Source organism: Bacillus rossius (genome assembly GCF_032445375.1).
Source record: "Bacillus rossius redtenbacheri isolate Brsri chromosome 4 unlocalized genomic scaffold, Brsri_v3 Brsri_v3_scf4_2, whole genome shotgun sequence".
NCBI classification, from domain to species: domain Eukaryota; kingdom Metazoa; phylum Arthropoda; class Insecta; order Phasmatodea; family Bacillidae; genus Bacillus; species Bacillus rossius.
This window is the reverse complement of record NW_026962011.1, coordinates 30867727-30894090: the sequence shown is the minus strand read 5'-3', so window position 1 is coordinate 30894090 and position 26364 is coordinate 30867727. Positions and strand designations below refer to the sequence as shown.

Here is a 26364-nt window from a genome sequence, read left to right as displayed (position 1 = left end):
GCCATTAAAATAAATGACAAGTTAAAAAAAAATCCCTTTCGGCACAGCCTACAGGCGTAGTTAGATTTAGAAGTACTTATTTCTTCTGGAAGTATTTTGGAAACTTCTATAAACTTCTGGAACATTTTAATAACTTAATGTACATAACATATAAATGTTCTCCAATATTTCAAAATGATCGATTATATGTTTGCTCATTTTCCACGCAGCAAAAATACTACGACTATTTTTAACTCAATTTATCCACCATTGAATAACTTACAATTATTTTCATATTATATGCCAAATAAGGTAATTATTTAAATGTTTTAACCTTCAAACACTATTTTTATCCCTTGCACTAATAACGTCGCCGTATAAAAATTTGCTTTGCAGAAATTTTAGATAATATTAAATGTTTTAAAATAAATTCAAACAAATTTAATGCTATGAAAGTTTTGAATTTTTTAAAAATTTCAAACCCATGTTTTTACGGTGATAATTCGTTTTATCAAAAATTGTCTCAGCCAATGTTTTAGATAAAGTTTAAGATTCATACAATAAATTATAACGGATATGATTGTATATCTATTTTTAAAAGAAAGTAACGATTAATTTTTACCTTGTTATTTACATCCCTTGCTTGTCGCCACCCAACGTCAAGTCCGGAGACCATTCAACGGCCAGTGGATTTATTGAAAACTTCTGTCTTTTGAGAAATTTCCGAGAACGACATCATGACAGCAAAGCAAATAGAATTGTAAAAATTTTTACTTTAGAGAGTCAAGAACAAACATAGACCGTAAGTGCATTCATGCAGCGTTCGTTTTCGCCAAATTAAAGTTTGGGGCTTGGTTGGTTAGGGTGTGAGAGTCGAGTTGAAATCAACAGCGCTGCGTGTGGTGAAGTTAAGGACTACAGTCTAAACTTACTCAAAATCATGTCACATATTATTTTAAAACGCATCTTTATTTAGCTATCAGTAGCTAAGCATATTAAGATTTCCTTTAAGTGTTCAAACCGGAATGAGATAAACGCTCAACAATGAAAGCCACGCAGTAATGGAAACAAAGAATATTGTTACGATCGCGCTTGGCTGCAGTGCTTGGCGTCGCCGCGCTCGTTCGGCCTGTCTGCGCCCCCTTCCACCTGCATCCTCTCCCTGGTATCTCGTGTCATACTATCGCGCGACATCCTGACCGTCGCAGCGCGCACCTGCCTCAGATCGAGTTACTTAAGGGAGGCCGCACTGCGGAATGGAGGGACTCAGACATGTTTATCGGTGTGTTTTGTGGGAACCCGATGCTTGTTGAGTTTATCGGCGTTCTTTGAGCAACCACCGCGTCCTTCGAGGACTCACGACGCGTTTCTGGGCATTTCGACGACGAAGGTCGCGCGATATCTCGGAGACATGCCCGATTGTTCTGGACGGGAACCCAAGGGCTATTTAAGGAGGTTGGGCCGACCTTCGAGTCAGTCAGGAGTCTGAGTGGGGAGTTCTCCCGCGGCGGAGTTTCCGGGCGATAGTGCCGCGGGTGCGGCAGAGTGGCGAAGTCCTTGGACGAAGGTTCCAGGGCAGAATCTGAGGAGTCGGAGTGGGGAGTTCTCCCGCGGCGGAGTTTCCGGGCGATAGTGCCGCGGGTGCGGCAGAGTGGCGAAGTCCTTGGACGAAGGTTCCAGGGCAGGGAGTGAGTGAGATCAGTGGAGTCGGGAGTTTCCGGGCGAAGTCCTTGGACGAAGGTTCCAGGGCAGGGAGTGAGTGAGATCAGTGGAGTCGGGAGTTTCCGGGCGATAGAGTCGCGGGCGCGGCGGAGTCCCGAGTGCAGTTGCGAGCGAGTCGTCGTGTGGGATCTCGGCGAAGGGTGTGACGGCGGCGGCGGAGTGCGGCGACGGAGTCCCGCGGCGGAGATCCACGAGGGGTGCTGCGGCGAGAGTTGCGCCGGAAGTGCGGCCCAGCAAGGTGTGTGAAACGAGTGACTGGGGAATTGACATTTATTTACGTGTAATTAATTATCTGCCAATTTAGAAGATTATTTGTAAGTGACAAGTAGTTGTAATAAATAAAACTGTGTGTGAAATAAAATCTATTAATTGGGCTATCCTTTACGAACCCCCCGTGGTAAATCGTAACATTTTGGTGTCAGAAGTGGGATAGCCCTAATTAATAGATGTAGGATTCAGTTAAGAAATAGGATTTAGTTTTTCGAGAGTAAAGTTAGCATTTAGAAATTTAGTGAATTTGTAATTTTCTAGAGATAGTTTGAGTTTACTGTAGTCAGTGATAGTTTTGAATGTAATAGAGTTATTGTTATTTTAATTAGAAGGTTCGTCTAGGTCATTTAAAATTAAGAACAGTATTCAAAAAATTATTATTATTTAGGTTGTTTAATTATTAGTAAATGATTTAAAGAGAGATGGCTACTGAAGAGCTTACTGACGAGCAATACAAGGAGATAATGGTTGCCCTAGAATAAATAAGAGCCACTTGGGAGAACTATAACAAAAAAATGTTAGCCAGTACGGAAGAAATGGTAACCAAAATCGAGAACTTTACAGAAGAAATGAAGAGTGGAAGGAAGGAGAGTAAGAACCACCATGAAGAAAAGAAGAGCAGGTCAAATAATAGCCTAGAGGAAATGAAGAAGGGTCAGGATGAACTAAAGCATGGCCAAGAAGGAATGAGGAATGAAATGAAGACCGAAGTGAAGATAAGCATAGAAGAGAAGAACAGCCAAGAGAAAAACAGCGAAGAGAAGAACGGCGAACAGAAGACCGGTCAGGAGAAGAACAGCGAAGAGAAGAACAGAGAAATGAAGACCAGCCAAGAGGAGACCAGCCAAGAGGAGACCAGCCAAGAAGAGAACAGCGAAGAGAATAACAGTGAAGAGAAGAACAACAAAGAGAAGACTAGCGAAGAGAAGACCAGTGAAGAGGAGACCAGCGAAGAGGAGACCTGCCGAGAGGAGACTAGTCAAGAGAACAGTGAAGAGAACAGCGAAGAGAACAGCGAAGAACACTGTGAAGAGGACATTAGCCAAGGAGAGGAGAACAGCCAGGACATGAAGATGAAAGAAGAGCTGAATAAAAGCATAGAAGTAGTGAAGATGAGTTACAAAGTAAGGAATATTGAACAAGAAATGAAGATAAACCAAAGACAGAGGGAAAAATGCACAGAAGAGCTGAAGAAAAGCCGAGAAGAGATGTACATGTGTCAAGAAGAGATAGAGAAGTGCAAAGAAAAAATAAAGGAAGACCAAGGTGAGACACAGAAGAACCAAGAGGGCACGAGTAACCAAGAAGAGACGAAGAAGAGCTGGGAAGAAATGCTTTGTGAACAAGTAGCTACGAGAGAACAAACAGAGAGAAAAAGGGAAGAAACAAGCGAACCATTGGGAGGCAACGAGCAATGCTCTCAAGAGAATCGGGTCCGTCCAAGGCAACGGTCGGCCCGTCTCGGGCAGCTAACTGAACGACATTGGTCATCAGCAACGCAGAAGTGTCACTGGGTGACGAGAGAAGCAACATCTACTGCGAGAGAGGGTTACCTGGTGAGACTATACAGCCCGCGATGGAGAAAAGGCAGGAGGCCTAAACTTCGAGTAGCATGGGGACCTCCAGGAGGAGATGCATTACCTGTTCGGGACGAACAGGTTTAAGGAGGGGGCAATGTTACGATCGCGCTTGGCTGCAGTGCTTGGCGTCGCCGCGCTCGTTCGGCCTGTCTGCGCCCCCTTCCACCTGCTTCCTCTCCCTGGTATCTCGTGTCATACTATCTCGCGACATCCTGACTGTCGCGGCGCGCACCTGCCTCAGATCGGGTTACTTAAGGGAGGCCGCACTGCGGAATGGAGGGACTCAGACATGTTTATCGGTGTGTTTTGTGGGAACCCGATGCTTGTTGAGTTTATCGGCGTTCTTTGAGCAACCACCGCGTCCTTCGAGGACTCACGACGCGTTTCTGGGCATTTCGACGACGAAGGTCGCGCGATATCTCGGAGACATGCCCGATTGTTCTGGACGGGAACCCAAGGGCTATTTAAGGAGGTTGGGCCGACCTTCGAGTCAGTCAGGAGTCTGAGTGGGGAGTTCTCCCGCGGCGGAGTTTCCGGGCGATAGTGCCGCGGGTGCGGCAGAGTGGCGAAGTCCTTGGACGAAGGTTCCAGGGCAGAATCTGAGGAGTCGGAGTGGGGAGTTCTCCCGCGGCGGAGTTTCCGGGCGATAGTGCCGCGGGTGCGGCAGAGTGGCGAAGTCCTTGGACGAAGGTTCCAGGGCAGGGAGTGAGTGAGATCAGTGGAGTCGGGAGTTTCCGGGCGAAGTCCTTGGACGAAGGTTCCAGGGCAGGGAGTGAGTGAGATCAGTGGAGTCGGGAGTTTCCGGGCGATAGAGTCGCGGGCGCGGCGGAGTCCCGAGTGCAGTTGCGAGCGAGTCGTGTGGGATCTCGGCGAAGGGTGTGACGGCGGCGGCGGAGTGCGGCGACGGAGTCCCGCGGCGGAGATCCACGAGGGGTGCTGCGGCGAGAGTTGCGCCGGAAGTGCGGCCCAGCAAGGTGTGTGAAACGAGTGACTGGGGAATTGACATTTCTTTACGTGTAATTAATTATCTGCCAATTTAGAAGATTATTTGTAAGTGACAAGTAGTTGTAATAAATAAAACTGTGTGTGAAATAAAATGTATTAATTGGGCTATCCTTTACGAACCCCCCGTGGTAAATCGTAACAATATATTCAGGTCACCAAACTCAATCCGCAAACGTCTCTGCCTTCCAACTGGACTCTTGGTTCCGGGAGGTTGTCCGGCCTTCAGTCCTGGGATTGGCTGAGGAACACCTCCTCTTTGCCGCTAGTCAACCGTGTTTGCACGATAAGCCACGCTATCGCCACTTCCACCAATGTAAATCTCAGAGACACTTCCACCGTTGATACGGAAAGCCCTTCCCCGTCCCCTTAAGTTCTTACGCAACTCTGAAATTTAGCGACTACAAGAGCTAAAAGGGGAGTAAGTTAAATTCGAAATCGGAGAAATCACGTACCGGGCGGTATACACTATGACCGAGTTAATAATTCCCGGCTGGCACAGATGAAAACTTAAGAATGGAAAAAAATAATACATAATTACACAGGAAACATTCTTCAGGTTTTGTATGCCAAAAGTAATTTTTTAAATCAATCTTCCCCGTTTCAAGAATCACTCACACAACATAAGCATCAGAAATAATAAATAAAGAAACAGACATCCCCTATATGGTAATGAAGCATTTTTGGGCAATAATGTAAAACCTGAAATGAGGATGGAAGCAGGTTGCCACGTGAGCCCTCTGGAGTGGAAGTCCAGTGTTGAACCATTGTGTCACCTGGTTCCGTAGCGAGGTAATACAACAGTTGGTAAACGGCTAAATAAACATTTCCAGAAGTCCTAATTGAGATCTGACTTAACTATTCGACCGCCACTTGCTTGAATAACACTGCCACAAGCCCAGTGACCCTAAGGGCTGCGCTGAGCAGGGTTACCGGGATGCACTGTTGGGAAAACACACTCTTTATATCAAGCTAAATATTATGGTAATGTGCATAAGATAAGTTAAACGTTAAAATATATATTTCTAAAGATGTTAGGGGTCCCGCACCTACCTCGGCATACATACAATATGCAAAGCTTCAGAAAAAAAAAACCAAGTAATTTAAAAACTGCCCAAGATATCTGACGTGAGGTCTCTAACTAAAACCATATAAGAATACGCTAGTACAAATCAGTAGTTTATTTTCCGGACTTCGTTTTAAACTGTATTTTTAGAAGAGCTAAAACGCGTGATTTATAATAATATTTAGGGGTGAAACATCCGGTCAGATTCTTGAAAGCATCTTAGGGAATTGCATTTCTTCGACATAAAAAGTTATGGTTACCACTCAAACCACATCGTTGCCCCATGCACGACGAGAAGACGCGCGCCAGTTCAGAGATACAACGCTAGGTGCACCAGCGAGCGTCGCACTTATCACCCCGCCTCACCAACACTAACACACGCCTGGCTAGACGGGCCTGTAAACTGGGTGTGTACCCGACTGTGAAAACGATCTTCACTCCCAGCGAATGTTTGTCAAGGGGTTGTTCCCAAGTATGTCCAGGCAAGCACGAACGGACCAGCTTTTTACCTGAAGGTCGACAAGGCATGGTCCCGCCAGTAGAGCCGCGACCTTAGGAGCGCCTCGCAGGGCCGGACTCGGCAGCTGTCTGCGACGAGACTAACTCGAGGGCAGAGACCCGCCATTCTCAGGACCCTTATCAGCGGCCGATAGCATCGCGCCTACCGTGAAGACCCCTCGTTCATGGAGAGAGTCGACTTCCTCCCAGACGCAGGATGGGTTATTTCGGGAGGCCGCGACGACGCGCTCGAGACAGCAGCTGCTGCACTGGTTGTCACGTAGCCGCTGCAGCTGTGCAGCGGGATGTGACCTCGTGAACACTTCTAGCGAACTGCCCGCAGATACATCCAGCTGGCGCTCGATACAGCAGCTGCTGCACTGGTTGTCACGTAGCCGCTGCAGCTGTGCAGCGGGATGTGACCTCGTGAACACTTCTAGCGAACTGCCCGCAGATACATCCAGCTGGCGCTCGATACAGCAGCTGCTGCACTGGTTGTCACGTAGCCGCTGCAGCTGTGCAGCGGGATGTGACCTCGTGAACACTTCTAGCGAACTGCCCGCAGATACATCCAGCTGGCGCTCGATACAGCAGCTGCTGCACTGGTTGTCATGTAGCCGCTGCAGCTGTGCAGCGGGATGTGACCTCGTGAACACTTCTAGCGAACTGCCCGCAGATACATCCAGCTGGCGCTCGACACAGCAGCTGCTGCACTGGTTGTCACGTAGTCGCTGCAGCTGTGCAGCGGGATGTGACCTCGTGAACACTTCTAGCGAACTGCCCGCAGATACATCCAGCTGGCGCTCGATACAGCAGCTGCTGCACTGGTTGTCATGTAGCCGCTGCAGCTGTGCAGCGGGATGTGACCTCGTGAACACTTCTAGCGAACTGCCCGCAGATACATCCAGCTGGCGCTCGATACAGCAGCTGCTGCACTGGTTGTCATGTAGCCGCTGCAGCTGTGCAGCGGGATGTGACCTCGTGAACACTTCTAGCGAACTGCCCGCAGATACATCCAGCTGGCGCTCGATACAGCAGCTGCTGCACTGGTTGTCACGTAGCCGCTGCAGCTGTGCAGCGGGATGTGACCTCGTGAACACTTCTAGCGAACTGCCCGCAGATACATCCAGCTGGCGCTCGATACAGCAGCTGCTGCACTGGTTGTCATGTAGCCGCTGCAGCTGTGGAGCGGGATGTGACCTCGTGAACACTTCTAGCGAACTGCCCGCAGATACATCCAGCTGGCGCTCGATACAGCAGCTGCTGCACTGGTTGTCACGTAGCCGCTGCAGCTGTGCAGCGGGATGTGACCTCGTGAACACTTCTAGCGAACTGCCCGCAGATACATCCAGCTGGCGCTCGATACAGCAGCTGCTGCACTGGTTGTCATGTAGCCGCTGCAGCTGTGCAGCGGGATGTGACCTCGTGAACACTTCTAGCGAACTGCCCGCAGATACATCCAGCTGGCGCTCGATACAGCAGCTGCTGCACTGGTTGTCATGTAGCCGCTGCAGCTGTGCAGCGGGATGTGACCTCGTGAACACTTCTAGCGAACTGCCCGCAGATACATCCAGCTGGCGCTCGATACAGCAGCTGCTGCACTGGTTGTCACGTAGCCGCTGCAGCTGTGCAGCGGGATGTGACCTCGTGAACACTTCTAGCGAACTGCCCGCAGATACATCCAGCTGGCGCTCGATACAGCAGCTGCTGCACTGGTTGTCACGTAGCCGCTGCAGCTGTGCAGCGGGATGTGACCTCGTGAACACTTCTAGCGAACTGCCCGCAGATACATCCAGCTGGCGCTCGATACAGCAGCTGCTGCACTGGTTGTCATGTAGCCGCTGCAGCTGTGCAGCGGGATGTGACCTCGTGAACACTTCTAGCGAACTGCCCGCAGATACATCCAGCTGGCGCTCGATACAGCAGCTGCTGCACTGGTTGTCATGTAGCCGCTGCAGCTGTGCAGCGGGATGTGACCTCGTGAACACTTCTAGCGAACTGCCCGCAGATACATCCAGCTGGCGCTCGATACAGCAGCTGCTGCACTGGTTGTCACGTAGCCGCTGCAGCTGTGCAGCGGGATGTGACCTCGTGAACACTTCTAGCGAACTGCCCGCAGATACATCCAGCTGGCGCTCGATACAGCAGCTGCTGCACTGGTTGTCATGTAGCCGCTGCAGCTGTGCAGCGGGATGTGACCTCGTGAACACTTCTAGCGAACTGCCCGCAGATACATCCAGCTGGCGCTCGATACAGCAGCTGCTGCACTGGTTGTCATGTAGCCGCTGCAGCTGTGCAGCGGGATGTGACCTCGTGAACACTTCTAGCGAACTGCCCGCAGATACATCCAGCTGGCGCTCGATACAGCAGCTGCTGCACTGGTTGTCATGTAGCCGCTGCAGCTGTGCAGCGGGATGTGACCTCGTGAACACTTCTAGCGAACTGCCCGCAGATACATCCAGCTGGCGCTCGATACAGCAGCTGCTGCACTGGTTGTCATGTAGCCGCTGCAGCTGTGCAGCGGGATGTGACCTCGTGAACACTTCTAGCGAACTGCCTGCAGATACATCCAGCTGGCGCTCGATACAGCAGCTGCTGCACTGGTTGTCATGTAGCCGCTGCAGCTGTGCAGCGGGATGTGACCTCGTGAACACTTCTAGCGAACTGCCCGCAGATACATCCAGCTGGCGCTCGATACAGCAGCTGCTGCACTGGTTGTCATGTAGCCGCTGCAGCTGTGCAGCGGGATGTGACCTCGTGAACACTTCTAGCGAACTGCCCGCAGATACATCCAGCTGGCGCTCGATACAGCAGCTGCTGCACTGGTTGTCATGTAGCCGCTGCAGCTGTGCAGCGGGATGTGACCTCGTGAACACTTCTAGCGAACTGCCCGCAGATACATCCAGCTGGCGCTCGATACAGCAGCTGCTGCACTGGTTGTCATGTAGCCGCTGCAGCTGTGCAGCGGGATGTGACCTCGTGAACACTTCTAGTGAACTGCCCGCAGATACATCCAGCTGGCGCTCGATACAGCAGCTGCTGCACTGGTTGTCATGTAGCCGCTGCAGCTGTGCAGGGGGATGTGACCTCGTGAACACTTCTAGCGAACTGCCCGCAGATACATCCAGCTGGCGCTCGATACAGCAGCTGCTGCACTGGTTGTCACGTAGCCGCTGCAGCTGTGCAGCGGGATGTGACCTCGTGAACACTTCTAGCGAACTGCCCGCAGATACATCCAGCTGGCGCTCGATACAGCAGCTGCTGCACTGGTTGTCATGTAGCCGCTGCAGCTGTGCAGCGGGATGTGACCTCGTGAACACTTCTAGCGAACTGCCCGCAGATACATCCAGCTGGCGCTCGATACAGCAGCTGCTGCACTGGTTGTCATGTAGCCGCTGCAGCTGTGCAGCGGGATGTGACCTCGTGAACACTTCTAGTGAACTGCCCGCAGATACATCCAGCTGGCGCTCGATACAGCAGCTGCTGCACTGGTTGTCACGTAGCCGCTGCAGCTGTGCAGCGGGATGTGACCTCGTGAACACTTCTAGCGAACTGCCCGCAGATACATCCAGCTGGCGCTCGACACAGCAGCTGCTGCACTGGTTGTCATGTAGCCGCTGCAGCTGTGCAGCGGGATGTGACCTCGTGAACACTTCTAGCGAACTGCCCGCAGATACATCCAGCTGGCGCTCGATACAGCAGCTGCTGCACTGGTTGTCATGTAGCCGCTGCAGCTGTGCAGCGGGATGTGACCTCGTGAACACTTCTAGCGAACTGCCCGCAGATACATCCAGCTGGCGCTCGATACAGCAGCTGCTGCACTGGTTATCACGTCGCTACTGCAGCTGTGCAGCGGGATGTGACCTCGTGAACACTTATATCGAACTGCCCGCAGAAACACCCAGTTGCTGGAGTAGCAGCATCCAGCGACACCCTCCATGCACACGGCAGAACAGTGTTTGGAGAATAAACGGCATTACTTAAACGACACGTGCGAGAACCACGAACTAACGGCCAAATCCAATCCCGGATCCCTCCCCTAGCAAACACCAACTCCTATCCTGTACCTTTCCTTCCAGGGGAAACACTGATGGCCTCGGAAATCAAAGAATGGTCCCCTTACATTTGGGGGCTTTACGTTTGGTGTCAGAAGTTAGCTTCTTACATAGATGATATCAGTGCCAACTTATCACAGATTTAATATCTTTACAAGTAACACAAAATATAATGTAAGCTACTGATACAAATCTTGCATTATACATAAAAGGAACATAGGATTTTTAAATTACTGAAATGTAAATGTTGCAACAGGCGAGTGATACAAGCCCAAGTTTAATAACAAGCCTTGCTTTGTGAATAGGCCAAGTTCAGAGATTCGATATCCTTAGATTACCCATAACACTACTATACGTATTTGCGTTTATCTATACACATTCAACACAAATATGAGAAATATTTTCTCTCTTACACATAAAATTAGTCAGTGATTTTTGAAATTTTACTACCTTTTCTCTGCAGTTTTGTTTACATGACAAATCAAGAATAAACACTTTAATTTTTAGAAATGATTAGTCTGTTTCACTGAATATATATTTACTTTTCATTTGAGAGCTATTACAGTAATTTTGATAAAACTATATATAATTATTATTTTCCTAATTTTGACTACAGTGCAGTCCTCACATATGTTGCTCCAGCATCAAACTACTCTCCATGGTTACCTCGTGAGAATGTTTTCTGAAAAGTCAGAAATTTAAAATTATCAAATTTGTTACATTCATTAAATAACCAATTGATATTTGAAAAAAGATGTCATTTGTTTGGTGAAAGAGGTGCTAAGCATTTAAGTTTTTATTTTGTGCTGTCGTGAGCATGTAAATAATATGAATTTGATAAATAGTGTTCATATTAGCTGGCAGTAGGCAGAACCAGGATTTAATTAGGGTTTGAAATTCACTTTTCAGATCAAAATATTTGAAATGCAGCTACAAACTAAGTTATGCTGTTTTGGAGGGGAGCATCATGTATCAAAATAACATCTTCCATGACTTCACTCATAGAAAGAATTTCATATAGAAACAGTGATAATAATTTTAAAAAGTTCCAAATACTTGCTTTTCTCCAATCCGAATGTCACATGACTACAAATGAAGTAACAGTTTCCTAAGTTGTGTTTTTCTTTAAATGAAAACCTGACAGAAGTAGACTCAACTGAACCAACCAGAATCCTTATTAGTTAAAAACACAGCATTGAGTTGAGTTCAGTCAGCTATTTGCATCCATCATCTTATTAATTGCATTTCCTGCAATGAAACCTATTTTATTCTATTTTCTATGAATACAAAAGGCAAGTTCATTGCAAATGAAGGAATAATAATTTACAATCATGTATCACAAAATGAGTCTCTGTACAAATAAATGTACTGCTATAATAACAAAAATATAAGTTACTGCTGGTATGAAATTACAGACTAGCAAGTGCAAATAAAAAAGTAGCCTACTTTGATGAATTTTGTAAATTTATCAACAAAAATAATATGCACTAAATTTAATTTTAGATGTATTTTACAATTTAGTCACTTTTGATTACTAAACTGCAGTGCGATCTTTAGGGCATCTATTCAAAAATTATGTCCACAACTTTTTTTCGGTTACATTGAGTAAAATTTTGAGTTTTCACAAAAAACATGCATAATTAAGTTTTAAACTCAACTTTAGAATGAGTTGACAATTCTGTTCAAGGCTCACTTGCACTGTCGTGATTTGTGGCAAAGTATAGTATTGTTACAAGGCTACTATAGTAGAGGCCAGCCAGCTCAGCGTGCCACCTGCAGGGTTTCTGGATCCCACATACTCCCGCGACACAGGTAACCCCTTCCCCTCCTTGTACCAGTAGATGAACTATCTTCATTGGCAGCTGCTTTCTGAAAACAACCCCCCTGTCCCGCGGAGTCCGGGGCGCCTCTCTGACTCACTGCAGGTCCCCAGAGCACTGTCGCGTGAGCTAGGAAGCCACTGTTCTCACATCTGGGGACCTTGATGGCGCGACACATCTGAGGGCTACAAGACCTCTCCATGGGTAATGCCGACAAGTATAGAAGACCCGCTGCGAGAAGGGAGAGGCTGGTGGCGACACTGGTGAATCCTCGGAGTGATACAGCGGTGACGTGAAGAGGTTAAGTGACCCCTTGGAGAGCGACATCGAGCGACACGCAATGGTGTGTGAAGATCAGTCATGGCACGGTGCAACGGACAAGTGAGTAGTGCGAGGCAATGTGTTGGGACCGAGGTGCGTTGACTGTTGAGCCGAGCTCCAGTGGGGAGAATAAACAGTGAGCTTATGGTCATTCAGATTATTGTATTTTAACTAAGTGTTAATATTATCTAACAAATAAAATTGCAATAAAATAATTGGGCCATCTTTTCCGGACCTGTTGCCCCCACTTGATTGCCTGCAGAGTATTTCTTAAATTTTCCTTCCTGACTGTGCAAGCCGGCCGGCCAGGGGGAAAGACGGTTGAGAAGGTTGGCACTCACCGGCGGCGTCCTCCTCCGAGTCAGGGGAGTCCAGCAGACCCAGGTTCTCGTAGCTGTCCCAGCGGGTGACGGGGTCGTCGGCCAGGGTGACTGGCACGGCGGGAGTGGGCGCGGGGCAGGGCAGCCGCACCTCCGGGGTGGGCGAGAAGTGCAGCTCCACCGCGCCGTCCAGAGGGAACCTCAGGTCTGCGCACAATACCCCCTCCCTCAGGTCTGCCACAACACTCCCTCAGGTCTGCCATGACACACTCCCTCAGGTCTGCCACAACACCCCCTCCCTCAAATCTGCCACAACACACTCCCTCAGTCTGCCACGACACACTCCCTCAGGTCTGCCACAACACACTCCCTCAGGTCTGCCACGACACGCTCCCTCAGGTCTGCCACAACACACTCCCTCAGGTCTGCCACGACACGCTCCCTCAGGTCTGCCACAACACGCTCCTCAGTCTGCCACAATACACTCCCTCAGGTCTGCCACAACACACTCCCACAGGTCTGCCACAACACACTCCCTCAGGTCTGCCACAACACCCCCTCCCTCAAATCTGCCACAACACACTCCCTCAGTATGCCACGACACACTCCCTCAGGTCTGCCACAACACACTCCCTCAGGTCTGCCACGACACGCTCCCTCAGGTCTGCCACAACACACTCCCTCAGGTCTGCCACAACACCCCCTCCCTCAAATCTGCCACAACACACTCCCTCAGTCTGCCACGACACACTCCCTCAGGTCTGCCACAACACACTCCCTCAGGTCTGCCACAACAACCCCTCCCTCAAATCTGCCACAACACACTCCCTCAGGTCTGCCACGACACACTCCCTCAGGTCTGCTACGACACGCCTCCTCTGCCCGCAGTTTAACCTCCTGCACTCCCGGGCCTGACATTCACACTACAGCCCTACAAGGCATCATCCCAGGGAGCGGGTCATGAGAACTAATTAAACCTCTTTCTGATCATAACAAACACTTCATACAATTTATTTTATCTACAAATATAAATAGAAGGAAAAGAAAATATTTCATTTCTGAGCAAAAACCATAATTTCGATTATTTCTAAGCATCTGTATGGACCAATGATCAGTCTCCTGTAATGCAATTATTCTACTATTTATACTATTATTTAAGGTCTTTTCAGGGAGATATGCAAGACGGGGAGATGAAGGAGGTACACTATCCCCCCAATCCACGAAATCATTATAAATCTATTGTTCCCACCAACAAAAGGGGAAAGAATTTGAAAACTAACAGCAGGCAAAGGGGTTCTAACCCCCCCTCCCTCCTTACCAAAAAACACATATCCCAAATGAAACTACGTGTATGCTCAGTGGTCTCATATATATTCATATGATTTGCTGTCAGGAGTGAAACAATACATTTCTTACCCAATTTAATTACTGTTTAAAACATCATAAGAAATATGCCCTGTATTTATTAACTTCTTCTAAATACACAAACTGTTCTCCTTAACTTTGGTATTCTGGCATTAGTTTTTATGAAACCTACATTGCCCAATTCTTCTCGAAACCCTACGACATGTACTTTCAAACAATATGATACAGTTACACAGGTGTGTACTCAGAAATTGATATATTAGCTGAATTAGCACTTGTAGGTACCTTAGATTCAAAACTACAGTATATAATTTGATTTAAAGAAATAAAAAATTTGGCATTCCTGTACAGTACTATTTAAGTTAAAATTTGTAGGCTTATTGAACATTGTAAACAAATCAGATACGAATTAAAGGCTTATGAGTATGTGCTACACAAATATGAACTCTAACCAGAATATACAAAATGAAATGACACATTTGGAGCATGCAGTCTCATCCATCATAATCCAAAAATTACACTTGTCTTTAAATATTTGAAAATAAAATTTTAATTTTGTTAGATGTGTATTTTAAGTGTTTTAATTATTGACTAACCATCATGCATAAAATTCTGTCCAACAGAATTTTAAATATTTATATAAATGATTCTATGGCCACATCACTTGTTTACTTTTCAATCAAAGTAACATTTTGTAAGAAATTGACAGCTGTTAGATAAATTCAGGAAAAAAAGAAGTTATTTTTCGCAAAACTTAATGTAAATTTATTGTTAGCTCTAATGACAGCTCTATTAACAACATAATAAATAATAGTTTATCCAAAAAATCAGACACAAGCACATGTTAAAAACAACCTATTATGCAATGAATAAGGCTCATATTTTATGGTGTTATAAAAATCTACAGTAGAGTCGTATTTATCATTATTAAAAATTAAAGCACATGTAATAATTATTACATATCAAGCACAATTACTTTGATCAAATGCTTCAACCATTCATGGTAAGACACTTCAAATGTGCAAATACAATCATAGTACATAACTTACATGATGAGAGTAAGTTAACCCAGAAAACTGCAGCTAAATTTACTATCCTTCAGTAATGTTCCTTAGTTTATGAGAAAGTTCATGAAAATAAACTGCTCTTATTTTTTAAATGCAATTTTTAGAGCCAAGTTTTGATGATTTTAAATATTGACAATTTATTTATCATTTTAATTTGGAAGTATAATATTGTACAGAATGACTCAAATATCAAAACAAGAAATTGTATTGGAAATACTAAACAAATAAAATTTTTATAGCAGTTGGTTGGGGGGGGGGGGGGGTACTATCTGATTGAATGTGTGATTTTAAGTTTATTTCTGGTATCAAATTATTTTCAAATCTGATTTCTACTTTTTGCCACTATCTTGTTATTTCAATACCCTTAATTGAATCAAAATAATATGCAAAGTTAAAAGCCAGAATCATTATACATTTCCTTGTGATGTTTCTCCACACACCTTTAGCCATGAATGTGTAGTATCAGCTAGAGAATGCTCTTATTTTTTTACGTTAAAAAAAATACAAATAAACTATTTTTTTTTTACTTTGTAAATAAAATTTTAACTTTTTAAATTAAATGCCTAAACAAAATATTTAAGAAATGAATTCTATATTTTAATAGACAACAGGTAATGGATGTGAATCTAGCTGCATTTTTTAGTTTTGTCTTGCATTCTGGTGTTATGCTATAATTAGACTTCAATTCAGATTTATCACAATCCACCATATAATCCTGTCCCTAGCCATAACTGCTGGTCTTCATCTGTTGTGTGTTGTGTATGCAACCAGTATTTCGAGTAGCCTCATAACACAACCACCACTATCCCAAAAGGATTGCAAAGTAACAGTTGCCTCTCAGACATGCTTCCCCCGAAGCAGTAGAAACATGGTTCCTATTTTAAGCTTGCGTCAACCGCTCAGTTAAAACACATTGGTTTTCATACTCTTATACATAATATGGAAAGTGAGGGAGGATGAAACACAAGTTACGTATTTGGCTTTATTACACAAAATGTTTAACTGGAAGTAATTTCTGTCTTCAGTCGGCAGTTTTAATATATTGTAGGGTGGATATATTGTACCAGTTTAAAGATTTTGAAGAATATTTTTTTGTAATGTATACTTTTAATATCCTATGCAAAGGAATTAATCAGTACGGTATGCAAAGTATTTTCTCTTTCACAGTTAAAATTAAAATTTTGTTGTATGTTTCAATTGCAAATATTACTGAATTTCTTGACTAATCATTAACATCCTTCGTCAGAATATAGTCCATAGCGATAAAAACTACTAAAACAAACCCCACAATAGTTTGTTAATTCAGACATAAGATGTCTGAATACAAATGGAACTCATAAGATTTATTTACCCGCATGATTTTTGTATTTCTTCATGTCCTTCCCTAATGTCCATAACCAAGAGAGTATAAATAATGTAGAAATTACTTCCTTAATCTATGCTGAGGGTATCCCTACCACCAAAATGAACAAGCTCACGTTGTTCCTGCTTGCTGCATAATAAAAAAAATGCACATAAGTTATAGACAGCTTCTGAGTCGGGTGACATAGTGATCAAAGCACCGGAACTACAGGCGTGAAGCACCAGGATTTGTCTGTCCATCCTAAATTTTTGTTTAACACATTTTTTCTGAAATCAATGCAGCCAAAGGCTGAAATGTTTATTTTTGATATAGGCAATGAACAATTCCTTCCACAACTCTTGTTACTTGTGTTGTGCACGTGAGCAGGGGCGCAACAACTAAATTTCCAAAGGGAGGACAATATACCTTTTTATAAAGAATCATCGATCCCCCCTTCGGAAAATTTGTATTTCAAGGTGGCAAATGGTGCTATTTAAGCAATTTTATTATCTAAAAATTGATTACACGGCACTTTCTTTGCCCCCGTTTGCCCCCACTTCAAGGTTTCAGAGGGGGAAGGGGGGGGCAAAATACCCTTTTTGCGCCCCTGCACGTGAGTCCCAATCACCTCCTCATCAACTCAGGGAAGAATATGGTAGTGTCCAGTGACCAAGTGGAACTGTCCGCAGGACGGAAGCAGACATACGTATCTGCATCGAAGATGCCGGAAGAGAAGCAAAGACCGGATTATTAGGAGAAGGAGGGGGGGGGGGGAGGGAAATTCCCGGAGCCCAACAACCAGAGAGGTCCCGGTTGAGTTTCAAAATATTTTTCAAAGCCTGGGTTTACCCTGATAGGATGACAATTTCAAATGTATGGTTAACAGAATTCATAAGGAAACCTCACATCTGATGTGACAAGCACAAATCATGTTTAGAGGTATAGCCACAATCAGTGGCGTGGCCAGGACTTGTGTATGGGGAGGTGTTAAGAAGCATCCCCCCCCCCACCCCAACGTATTAAAGCGACCGGAAAAATTTGGATTTTAAGGTGTAAAATAGTGCTATTTTAGCAGTTTTCGGTTCTTAAATTTAAATATTGTAATGGTAAAAATTTATATTAATTATTTTAATATGAAATTTGTCGAGTGATGAATAGGAAATTAATTAAATATTTGGTGCTGAGGTGGGGGGGGGGGGGGTTGAACCCCTAAAACACCCCCCCTGGCTACGCCCCTGGCCTCAATCACGTTTCAAGTCTTCTTATATATATATATATTGTTGTTTTAACTGAGGGTTTGAAATAGGGAGGATAATAGGGAGGAAGCTCGACATGAGGCGGGCCTGAGAGCCGGACGGAGCGCGCACCGTTGCAGGCGTGGTCGAGCTCCTGGCGCGTGAAGCTGAGCGTGTAGTCGGCGACGGCGCACGTGTGGAACTGGCAGGCGAAGACGAGCTCCCGGCCGCCGTCGGGTCGCGGCGACGCCGGAGCGGCGGGGTGGAGCGGGGAGCGGGCGTCGGCGCGCGGGTAGCGGCGGTGGTAGCACCTCAGCAGGATGTCCCCGCGCAGCTGCAGGCCGCGGCGGTGCCGCTCGGCCGCCACGTTCACCGTGAACTGGCGGGTGCCGCCCGACACGGCGTGCACCCCGGAGGTGTACACCGGCACCAGGCCCTCGTACACCTGCGCCCGGCCACACCTTGTTGCACTTGCAGCACTGACACTCCCCACACACATGGATGCCGAACCTTCATCCACTTTCACTTACTACCGTGGGCGTCGCAACCGTGGGGGACACGTCCCCCCCCCCCTTCCCAATAATAAAAGTCTTCAATTTCGTCCCCTCCAATAATATATTTATTTGCGTAGTTATATTAAAAACATGATATCTGTGATATAAGCCATATGTTGCGCATGGTGCATTTAGTCCAATCGTGGTAATGTGAGCACTTTTTAATTCGATCTTCGTGCAAAATCAAAATCAGGTCCGATACCGAATTCAGATATGTTAACTGTGTTTTTACAAATTTGTTATCTGAAAATATTTTTTTAGAAAAAATAAATTATATATTGCAACCAACTATAATTAGAATATTTAGGAAAAAAAAATGTCTAAAAACCACCTTTTTGCACCTTCAAACCCCAAATTTTCCCGGGGGACCCGGACCCCCCGCTTTTTTTCCCAGGGGATGGATATTCCTCAACAACTAAATCAATTGAAGTCCCCCCAAAAAATATTTCCTTGCGACGCCCATGCTTACTACCGTAAGACAACCACGACACAACACATACATTATAAACTTTTTTCCCTCACTCTTGTGGTCTTTTGCTCGTAATTAGAGAAGTTCGTAAATAATGGTAAGTACACTTCAACTGCAATGCAAACAATGTCTGATCATGATATTACCATTTCAATTTTAGCAATTTCCCAGCTTAAAAAAAATCGTATCTTTAAGTATCAAACAATAATAAAACTCAGCTATGTAGCATAAAAAATGACATTCAGTTTTTTGATAAATAAAAAATATTTTACTACACCAATTAACACATGGTGTACAACCCATTGCAGATTGTAGTGGGCACAATGCAAGCTCAGTCGGTGAAACAGTGTGCACACTGCCCGCGGAGGATGATTAAGCAAACTAGGTCGACTAACTTTGCCTTACTAAGAGAAAGAAGTATGCAACATTCATTAGTTGTAATGTCTTAACCTCGCCTGATACAAGAAGCTCTAACAGAAGAAACCTTACCTGACGAGTTAACTCGACTTACTTCTTCAATTACTTAATTATTTACTTTATTACATTGTTCTGACATAGGTAGTTGTTTCTAAACACATATAATTTTGTATTAACTTTGAAATGGTAGCAGTTAAAAAACCAAATACTAAATATGGGTGACACAAAGCTGCAGTCCGCAAAATTGCTTTATATTAAATAAATTCATCTAAAGAATTTTGGAGTTATACTTATTTAGGTGCATTATGAAAAAAAATTATTAGTGATTTTTTACAATGCATGTGCACCATGCAACAAAATTTTCACATGATGAAAAAAAGCTACATACAAATCAAAATTATATATGTGCTTTTAAATCTTATTCTTTGGGGCTTGATATTGAATACTGGATAATATCATTAAAAACATTTATTTATTGTGAATATTAGTGAGATTCCATTGTAACTAGCAGAGAGTGTCTGTAGGAAGATTTAGTAGCCTACTGACTGTTTTCATTGGAGTGTTCGTAAGGTTATGTTCCTGCATGTATAATTTTTTTTAATTTAAATTACAAATTATTACATTATTATTTAGTAAAAATTAAAGTTATTAAATTGAAAAAATAACATTCAAATATTTATTGATTTTCATTATTAATTAAAATTTATCTATTTTATTTTACTAAATTAAATAATTAAATTTATACACATGTTTATATTAATACTGAATAGCAAGTATTTATTTAAATTATTTAATGTGACTGAATTTACACTTTATCAACCGTGTATAATATTCCTCCAGTTATTTTGTAATTTTATTTATATTAATTATTTGAATGCAAAATAAAAATTAATTTTATCCATGCCAATTAAGTAAAACTTCTAATGCACATAAATATATTTTTTTAATTCTAACATCTAACCTACTTATTGAAAGATTCCTACAGTCTATTCAAATAAACTGCTTTGACTTTGGACATTGTTGTATGTACACCACATTTATTAGGATTTTTTGAAAAAAAAAAATTTCCAGCACTAATTGCTGTTTTACACGACTTGGCCTATAGTCGCGGAGAGGTCGGATTTGGGACAAAAGAGCAAGAGATCGATACTAAACCGATCCGTGTATCTAGCATTGAGAAAACATCGCCCCGCTGGATGTAAAAGAATTAAGAGCAGACAAGGGGTGGGGGGGGGGGGGGTGTTTGGCGACGGCTGACCTTGAGGAAGGCCTTGCAGCCGCCGTCGTCGGCCGGCGGCTCGAAGGAGGGTGCCCCCAGCACGGTCACGTGGGTGAGGTAGAGAGGCGCGGCGTTGATGCGGATGTTGCTGGACAGCAGGCCCGAGAAGTACTCCACGTACCTGCGGGCAGAGCACGGCTCTCAGGAGAACTCCACACGCTCGCACGAGCATGGCCGCCGCCGTCGAACCACGAGCTTCCTTGAAGCTTTGAATATATATATATATATATACTGTATAGAAGTCGCCAGCCCAGGTTAAAATTTCTAATACGGTTTTGAGGTAGTCGGTTAATTCACCGCCGCAATCGCCACCATCTCTAGGGCATCGACTTGTGGTGGTCCCTAGCGGACAAGTGTCGAACTCTTCAAACACCCCTTCCCCCTCCCGCTGAACGACCTTGAGCTGCAGTGAATGATAGGTGGGGGGTGCGGGGAATTACAGCGGGCGACAGTTCTGCGCTCTAACGTGTAAATAACAACTAAGACGATACATGGGCGTTACGGCAGCGCACTGTAGCGGTGAAGTTCCCAAGCTGCTTATCATACGCTTCTGAAAAACTTAGAGTAAATCCTATCCACTCGCGACTTCTATACAGTATATATATTCAAAGCTTGAAGCAAGGGCGTCGCCAGCCGATGGCCTGGGGGGGGGGGGGGGGTTAGTTGTGGGAAAAGTATGTATTTTTTTTTGCATTTGGCTACACTTTTTTGAATCTCTAGGGCTCTAGGGGAGGGCAACTGTCCTCTCCCCCTACCCCCCTGGCGACGCCCTTGCCTTGAAGTCATACCGCGAAACTAACTTACAAATCAGTGTGCTTTTAAATACCTAGTGTACAAATTCTCAGGACTTCTTCAGAACCTTTTAACAATATTTTTTTTCTAATCAAAAGATGACCTTTATAACTGCATAAATAACGAGCAAAAGCAATAATACGAAATTTCTACGTGAAGATTTTAAATTTTAAAAGAGCTAAACCCTTTATCAACATGTAACTATAAAAACACAGGTGAGGCGTGTGAAAAAAAAAATGTAAATTAGCAAAAGGCTGATGTAAATTGAAATTTCGTGAATTCTAGAAACATTGCTGTTTGTTTATTTGGTGACTTCTCCGTGACTTTCGTTACCAGTCCTTCAGTTTCTTTACGGTTATGTGAATTTCAGAGATTTTGTGATCTGTAGACACCCTGCAAACAATAATTTATTTCATTCGCGTCGTACAGTGGCCATGATTGTTTAATTCTATACCTTGTCAATTCATATTCCAAATTATTTCATAGACACGTTAACAGTTTAAATATAAATATATTGTTTATCTATTTTTCAGTAAAAATAGCTGTAAAATATAGTCTATATTTACAAATAATTGCATATTGAAATTCTTAGGCCCAGTCATTGTCCAGTTTGAGCGTTCTGATGACGGCGGCCCCAGGTTCTCATGGCACGGTGATTCTGCACCGGTTTACCGTCGCCATCCGCGGTGTGTGTGCGTGTGAAGGGACAACACAAAACCCGGCGTAGTTGTCCTCGAGTCAACCAATCAGGTAGGGCCGTGGCCAGAACTATGTAGAGGAAGGGTCCCGTGTGACCATTATATTATTTCTATGAGTAAGTTTTCTTTATAATTGAATTTTTTTAAAAAAGGGTATCAGACTAAAATCCTTTGGTAACAGTAAACTTTAAGAACTCCGTTTACAAAAACCTGTACATTTTATATCTTGGTGTGTATTTAATTGTTTTTAATGCATTGTCCTTAAGTCAACTGTTTGATAAATTCGTTAAAAACAAATCATAAATACACCTGTGCAAACCTGCATTAAATATGGACTATTTGGAAAAAAAAACAATACGTATGAAGCATTTCGGGCTGGCGAGAAAATACGTTATGGTAACCCATTAAAAATTTAAATAATCCTTCCAAAATAATTCATCTGTAACCTTGTACAGCTAAGGTGCTGTAATTTTTCTTATTCAGTCTTAGCTTGATTTTTTGGGCATCATCCCTGAGTTAGGCGTTCTAATCAGTGCGCGAGTAGAACACGATGCGAATCCTGAAACACTTTTAAACTGCGGGAACTACGAGCTCCTACTCGGTGGGAATATTTGAAATGTCATAGGTGAAGATGCGTCGCTAATGAGTGCTGACCTCGTCCTCCAATTAGAGCGGAGACCCCGCCGGGGGGGGGGGGGAGTGTAACCCGAGCCAGGCACACAGGCGTCCATTACGCGGAGGCCGAGAGCTCTGCTGCCGGGGCCAGCGCCGCTGAGCAAACTGCAGCGCCTAATGCGCCCCGCCGCGGAGTGGGTCGCGACCTTGCGGCCTGGGCGTGGCGCCTCTGGCCCGCAGGTTCCCACGACTACTTCCTCCTCCTCGCCCTTATCGATCACCGGGGCTCTCCTCGACCAGGGTCTTCCTGCCCTTCGCGCCCGGGTCGGCCCTCGCGATCGTGGTGTCCACACGGGACTGTGATAATACTAGCTTTCAATATATATACTGTATAGAAGTCGCCAGCCCAGGTTAAAATTTCTAATACGGTTTTGAGGTAGTTGGTTAATTCACCGCCGCAATCGCCACCATCTCTAGGGCATCGACTTGTGGTGGTCCCTAGTGGACAAGTGTCGAACTCTTCAAACACCCTTTCCCCCTCCCGTTGAACGACCTTGAGCTGCAGTGAATGTTAGGTGGGGGGTGCGGGGAATGACAGCGGGCGACAGTGCTGCGCTCTAACGTGTAAATAACAACTAAGACGATACAGGGCGTTACGGCAGCGCACTGCAGCGGTGAAGTTCCCAAGCTGCTCATCATACGCTCCTGAAAAACGTAGAGTAAATCCTATCCACTCGCGACTTCTATACAGTATATATATTCAAAGATACTAGTGAAGACTGCAGGCTTTCGCGACCACTGGCTGGAGTTGCTTGGCGTACCTGCTCCCTGGTGATGGCGACTGCAACGTCGACAGAAACGTCGATGCGGCTACAACCCAGAAGCCAAGTCACTGTGATAATATTCCCCTGACTTTTCCCTGACCAACATTTAAAAAAAAAAATAAACCACAAATTTTGCAATATTCTGAAAGATATAATGAGAATCCAGCCTCCCCCACTCCCAACGTGGCCTACTTTCCTCTCCACTTAATGTATTTCAAACAGAATCTCGCACGCACCATTTAGTATCGTGTACGACCGCACCAAAACACCACCTTAAAGATTACTGGCTTCCACAGTCTGGGTTGAGTGCAGACTGGAGCACATCTCCCCTTCGAACTACTATCACTGGGAGATTTCCTTGGCTTTTCCTTTTTCCAGGATTTTTTAAGTAAATTCGCTGACTTGTCCCGAATGTGGACACCTGACGACTACAGTCTCCATGGTCCATCGCAGTCATGCCGGGGAAACGGTTGCGATGGTTCCTTGCCACGAGCCACGACCTCCAGCCCCAGTTCGGGCCGACGGACTGCGCCGAGAAGTCCCGGCTGTCCTGGCTTCTCCCCGAGCTGACAGTTACCGATCTGGTCGAGCGTACACGCGAACAGAGATTCCGTGGGGGGACAGGTCATCAGTTGATGAAACTACCTACATGCGTACCCTTAAGACTGCCACAATTAATTCCGCATTAAATAAAGAAACTTACTTTCGGTTCTCCTTCAAACCCCGGGCCCCGCTTGCGCTTGCAGAATAGAAACTGTGAAACGGGGGTTGATGAACGTATGTTTTATGGGTAACTCTCTGTATATTATAAAGTTTTATGCTTATTGCATGCACGTAGGTAAACAAATGGGCAGTATACAACACACAAGCACCCATCCAGAGACGACTTGCGTCGGTTAAACACCGCGCGCACAACTCTCGAGTCGGGCGGGTCCCCTTTGAGAATACTGCAGATCTGCGTCCTTCCTTGAATGAGAGAAGCAACTACGGCGAATGACAAAACTACTCCGCTGGTAGATATTTCGGCCATGTCGCCGCAGTGGAACATGCATGCACGTCAGAATGGCCCGACGCGCGAGCGACAGAGGGGAGCACGCACCGGCGGTGAGACGGCTGCTGCAGGTCGCCGATCTTGTCGCTGAGGAAGCGCGCCATGGCGAACCGGTCCAGGGCCTGGTCGGCGCTGCCGCAGATGCTGGAGTAGTGCATGTAGGCGGCGACCACCACGCCGATGCGCTCCTTGCAGCCCCTGCAAACACGGGCACCGCGCTCGCTCTGATCGGCCGGTACCATCACAGGCGAGCCGGTGATCCCTTGGGGGGGGGGGGGGAGACCACTTCCGGGACCCCTGGGAGAGAGGGGGGGCAAGCACCCACCCCCCCTAGTGGGGCAGAGCCACCCTCGGCATCTGGCGACCTCCTCCGCCAGCTGGGGCGACTCGCTGCCACGTGGCCGGCGCGTGGCTACCCCCCTTCGAGACACTCCGTCACTACCTGGCAGCTTCAAGCAGCTTTGCTACACCAAACACACACATGCACGGTAGCTATAACCGCGAGTTGCACTGTTGTAGGATACGAAGCTATTCACGTACGATCACTACGTACGGATGTCCACCAAACGATATAAAGGTATTTAGAAGCGACGTACCCGAATTTTTAGCCAACTGCCGACGTTTCCAACTGACTCATGTTTAACGCCGGAAGACTGGGATCGTGAGGGACGTCAGCCGGGACCCGGGACAAGGCCCATGCGGCCACTGACTCGCCGGCCATCGTCGCCCTTAGCGCCTCGACGCTTCTGCGCCACGCGCTCAGCCGCGCGGCGGTCGAGCGGTCAGGTCTCGACGGGTGGCAAGTTGGAACCGTGGCGGGCGTTTCCGTGGGCCGGTAGGTCTTCTCGGGGTGCTCTCATTTCCCTCACACACTCGTTCCGTCAATGCGTCACGTCTCACAGTGTCCAGTGACATCATGACGAGAAGTCAATTCACTGATACGCTCAGTCGGGCCGGCGCGGCTTCTCAGGTGTCGCCCGCTCTTAAGGCTCTGTCTCCCATGCCATTTTCACTTTTCCATTTGTCATTACTATTATTTAATAGATATTTCTTAGTTTTATCAAATATCGTAATAGGACAATATGGGAAACTAACCAAATAGCATTGGCGAAACGCGAGACGCATTACTGCAATTGATTTCTAGCTAGTTTACACTCCACGCCGCTAATGCCACTAATGAAACTGGTTTAACGCTACACCGCCAGGTTCGCTGCAATCATTAGTTTCGCTTGTCTCACCAGTTTCCCATATTTTCTTTATTATGATATTTAGTTTTATTCACTTAGTGTAATATAAAGGGTGTAAAAAGCAGAGTAAGTGATAATAATTACGATAACTTGCGCGACTCTTAAAAAAAACACTTTATTACGTAGTAAATATCTGTTGAAAATATTATCGACACAAGAACGAAAGACAACGGAGGTGCCGCGTTAAAAATTTCAGAAGTAAGCCTTAAATAATGGTACATAATGACGATGAAATGAATAAATTCATGATGGCGTGGGCGACCGAGGTCTGGCACGGCATCCCTCGCCCCGTGCATTATTCATGGCCCGCGCATGAGGAGGAACCAGTCCGCCTGAAGACACTCGAGACACTAGGATCACCGGAGCCGCGTCCTGCGTCATTTCCGCGCGGCGGCAGCAAGACGGTCTAAAACCCCAGCTCACGTTCCCTGTTGGTGGGCGAACAATCCAACGCTTGGCGAATTCTGCTTCGCAACGATAGGAAGAGCCGACCGACATCGAAGGATCAAAAAAGCGACGTCGGTAAGAACGCTTGGCCGCCACAAGCCAGTTATCCCTGCGGTGACTTTTTCTGACACCTCTTGCTGAAAACTCTCCAAGCCAAAAGGATCGATAGGCCGTGCTTTCGCAGTCCCTACACTCAGGGGCGCAACAACAGGGGGGGTAGGGGTATTTTGCCCCCCCCCCCTCTTCAGAAACCTTGAAGTGGGAGCAAACGGGGGCAAAGAAAAAGCTGTGTAATCAATGTTTAGATAGTAAAACTGTTTAAATAGCAC

The 26364-nt window shown here is 45.8% G+C and overlaps 1 protein-coding gene across 7 annotated transcripts in view; it reads right to left on the bottom strand.

The window, feature by feature from the left end:
- LOC134542078 (tensin-1) overlaps positions 1-26364 on the bottom strand; it is a 570362-nt gene that overhangs the window by 118977 nt on the left and 425021 nt on the right. For all 7 annotated transcript variants that reach the window (XM_063385992.1, XM_063385993.1, XM_063385994.1 and 4 more), the window contains 4 exons: positions 24390-24539; positions 20341-20482; positions 17775-18087; positions 12655-12840 (listed from right to left, as the gene is read on the bottom strand). In XM_063385992.1, the coding sequence (XP_063242062.1) occupies positions 12655-12840; positions 17775-18087; positions 20341-20482; positions 24390-24539 (791 nt within the window). The remainder of the gene's footprint in view (positions 1-12654; positions 12841-17774; positions 18088-20340; positions 20483-24389; positions 24540-26364) is intronic.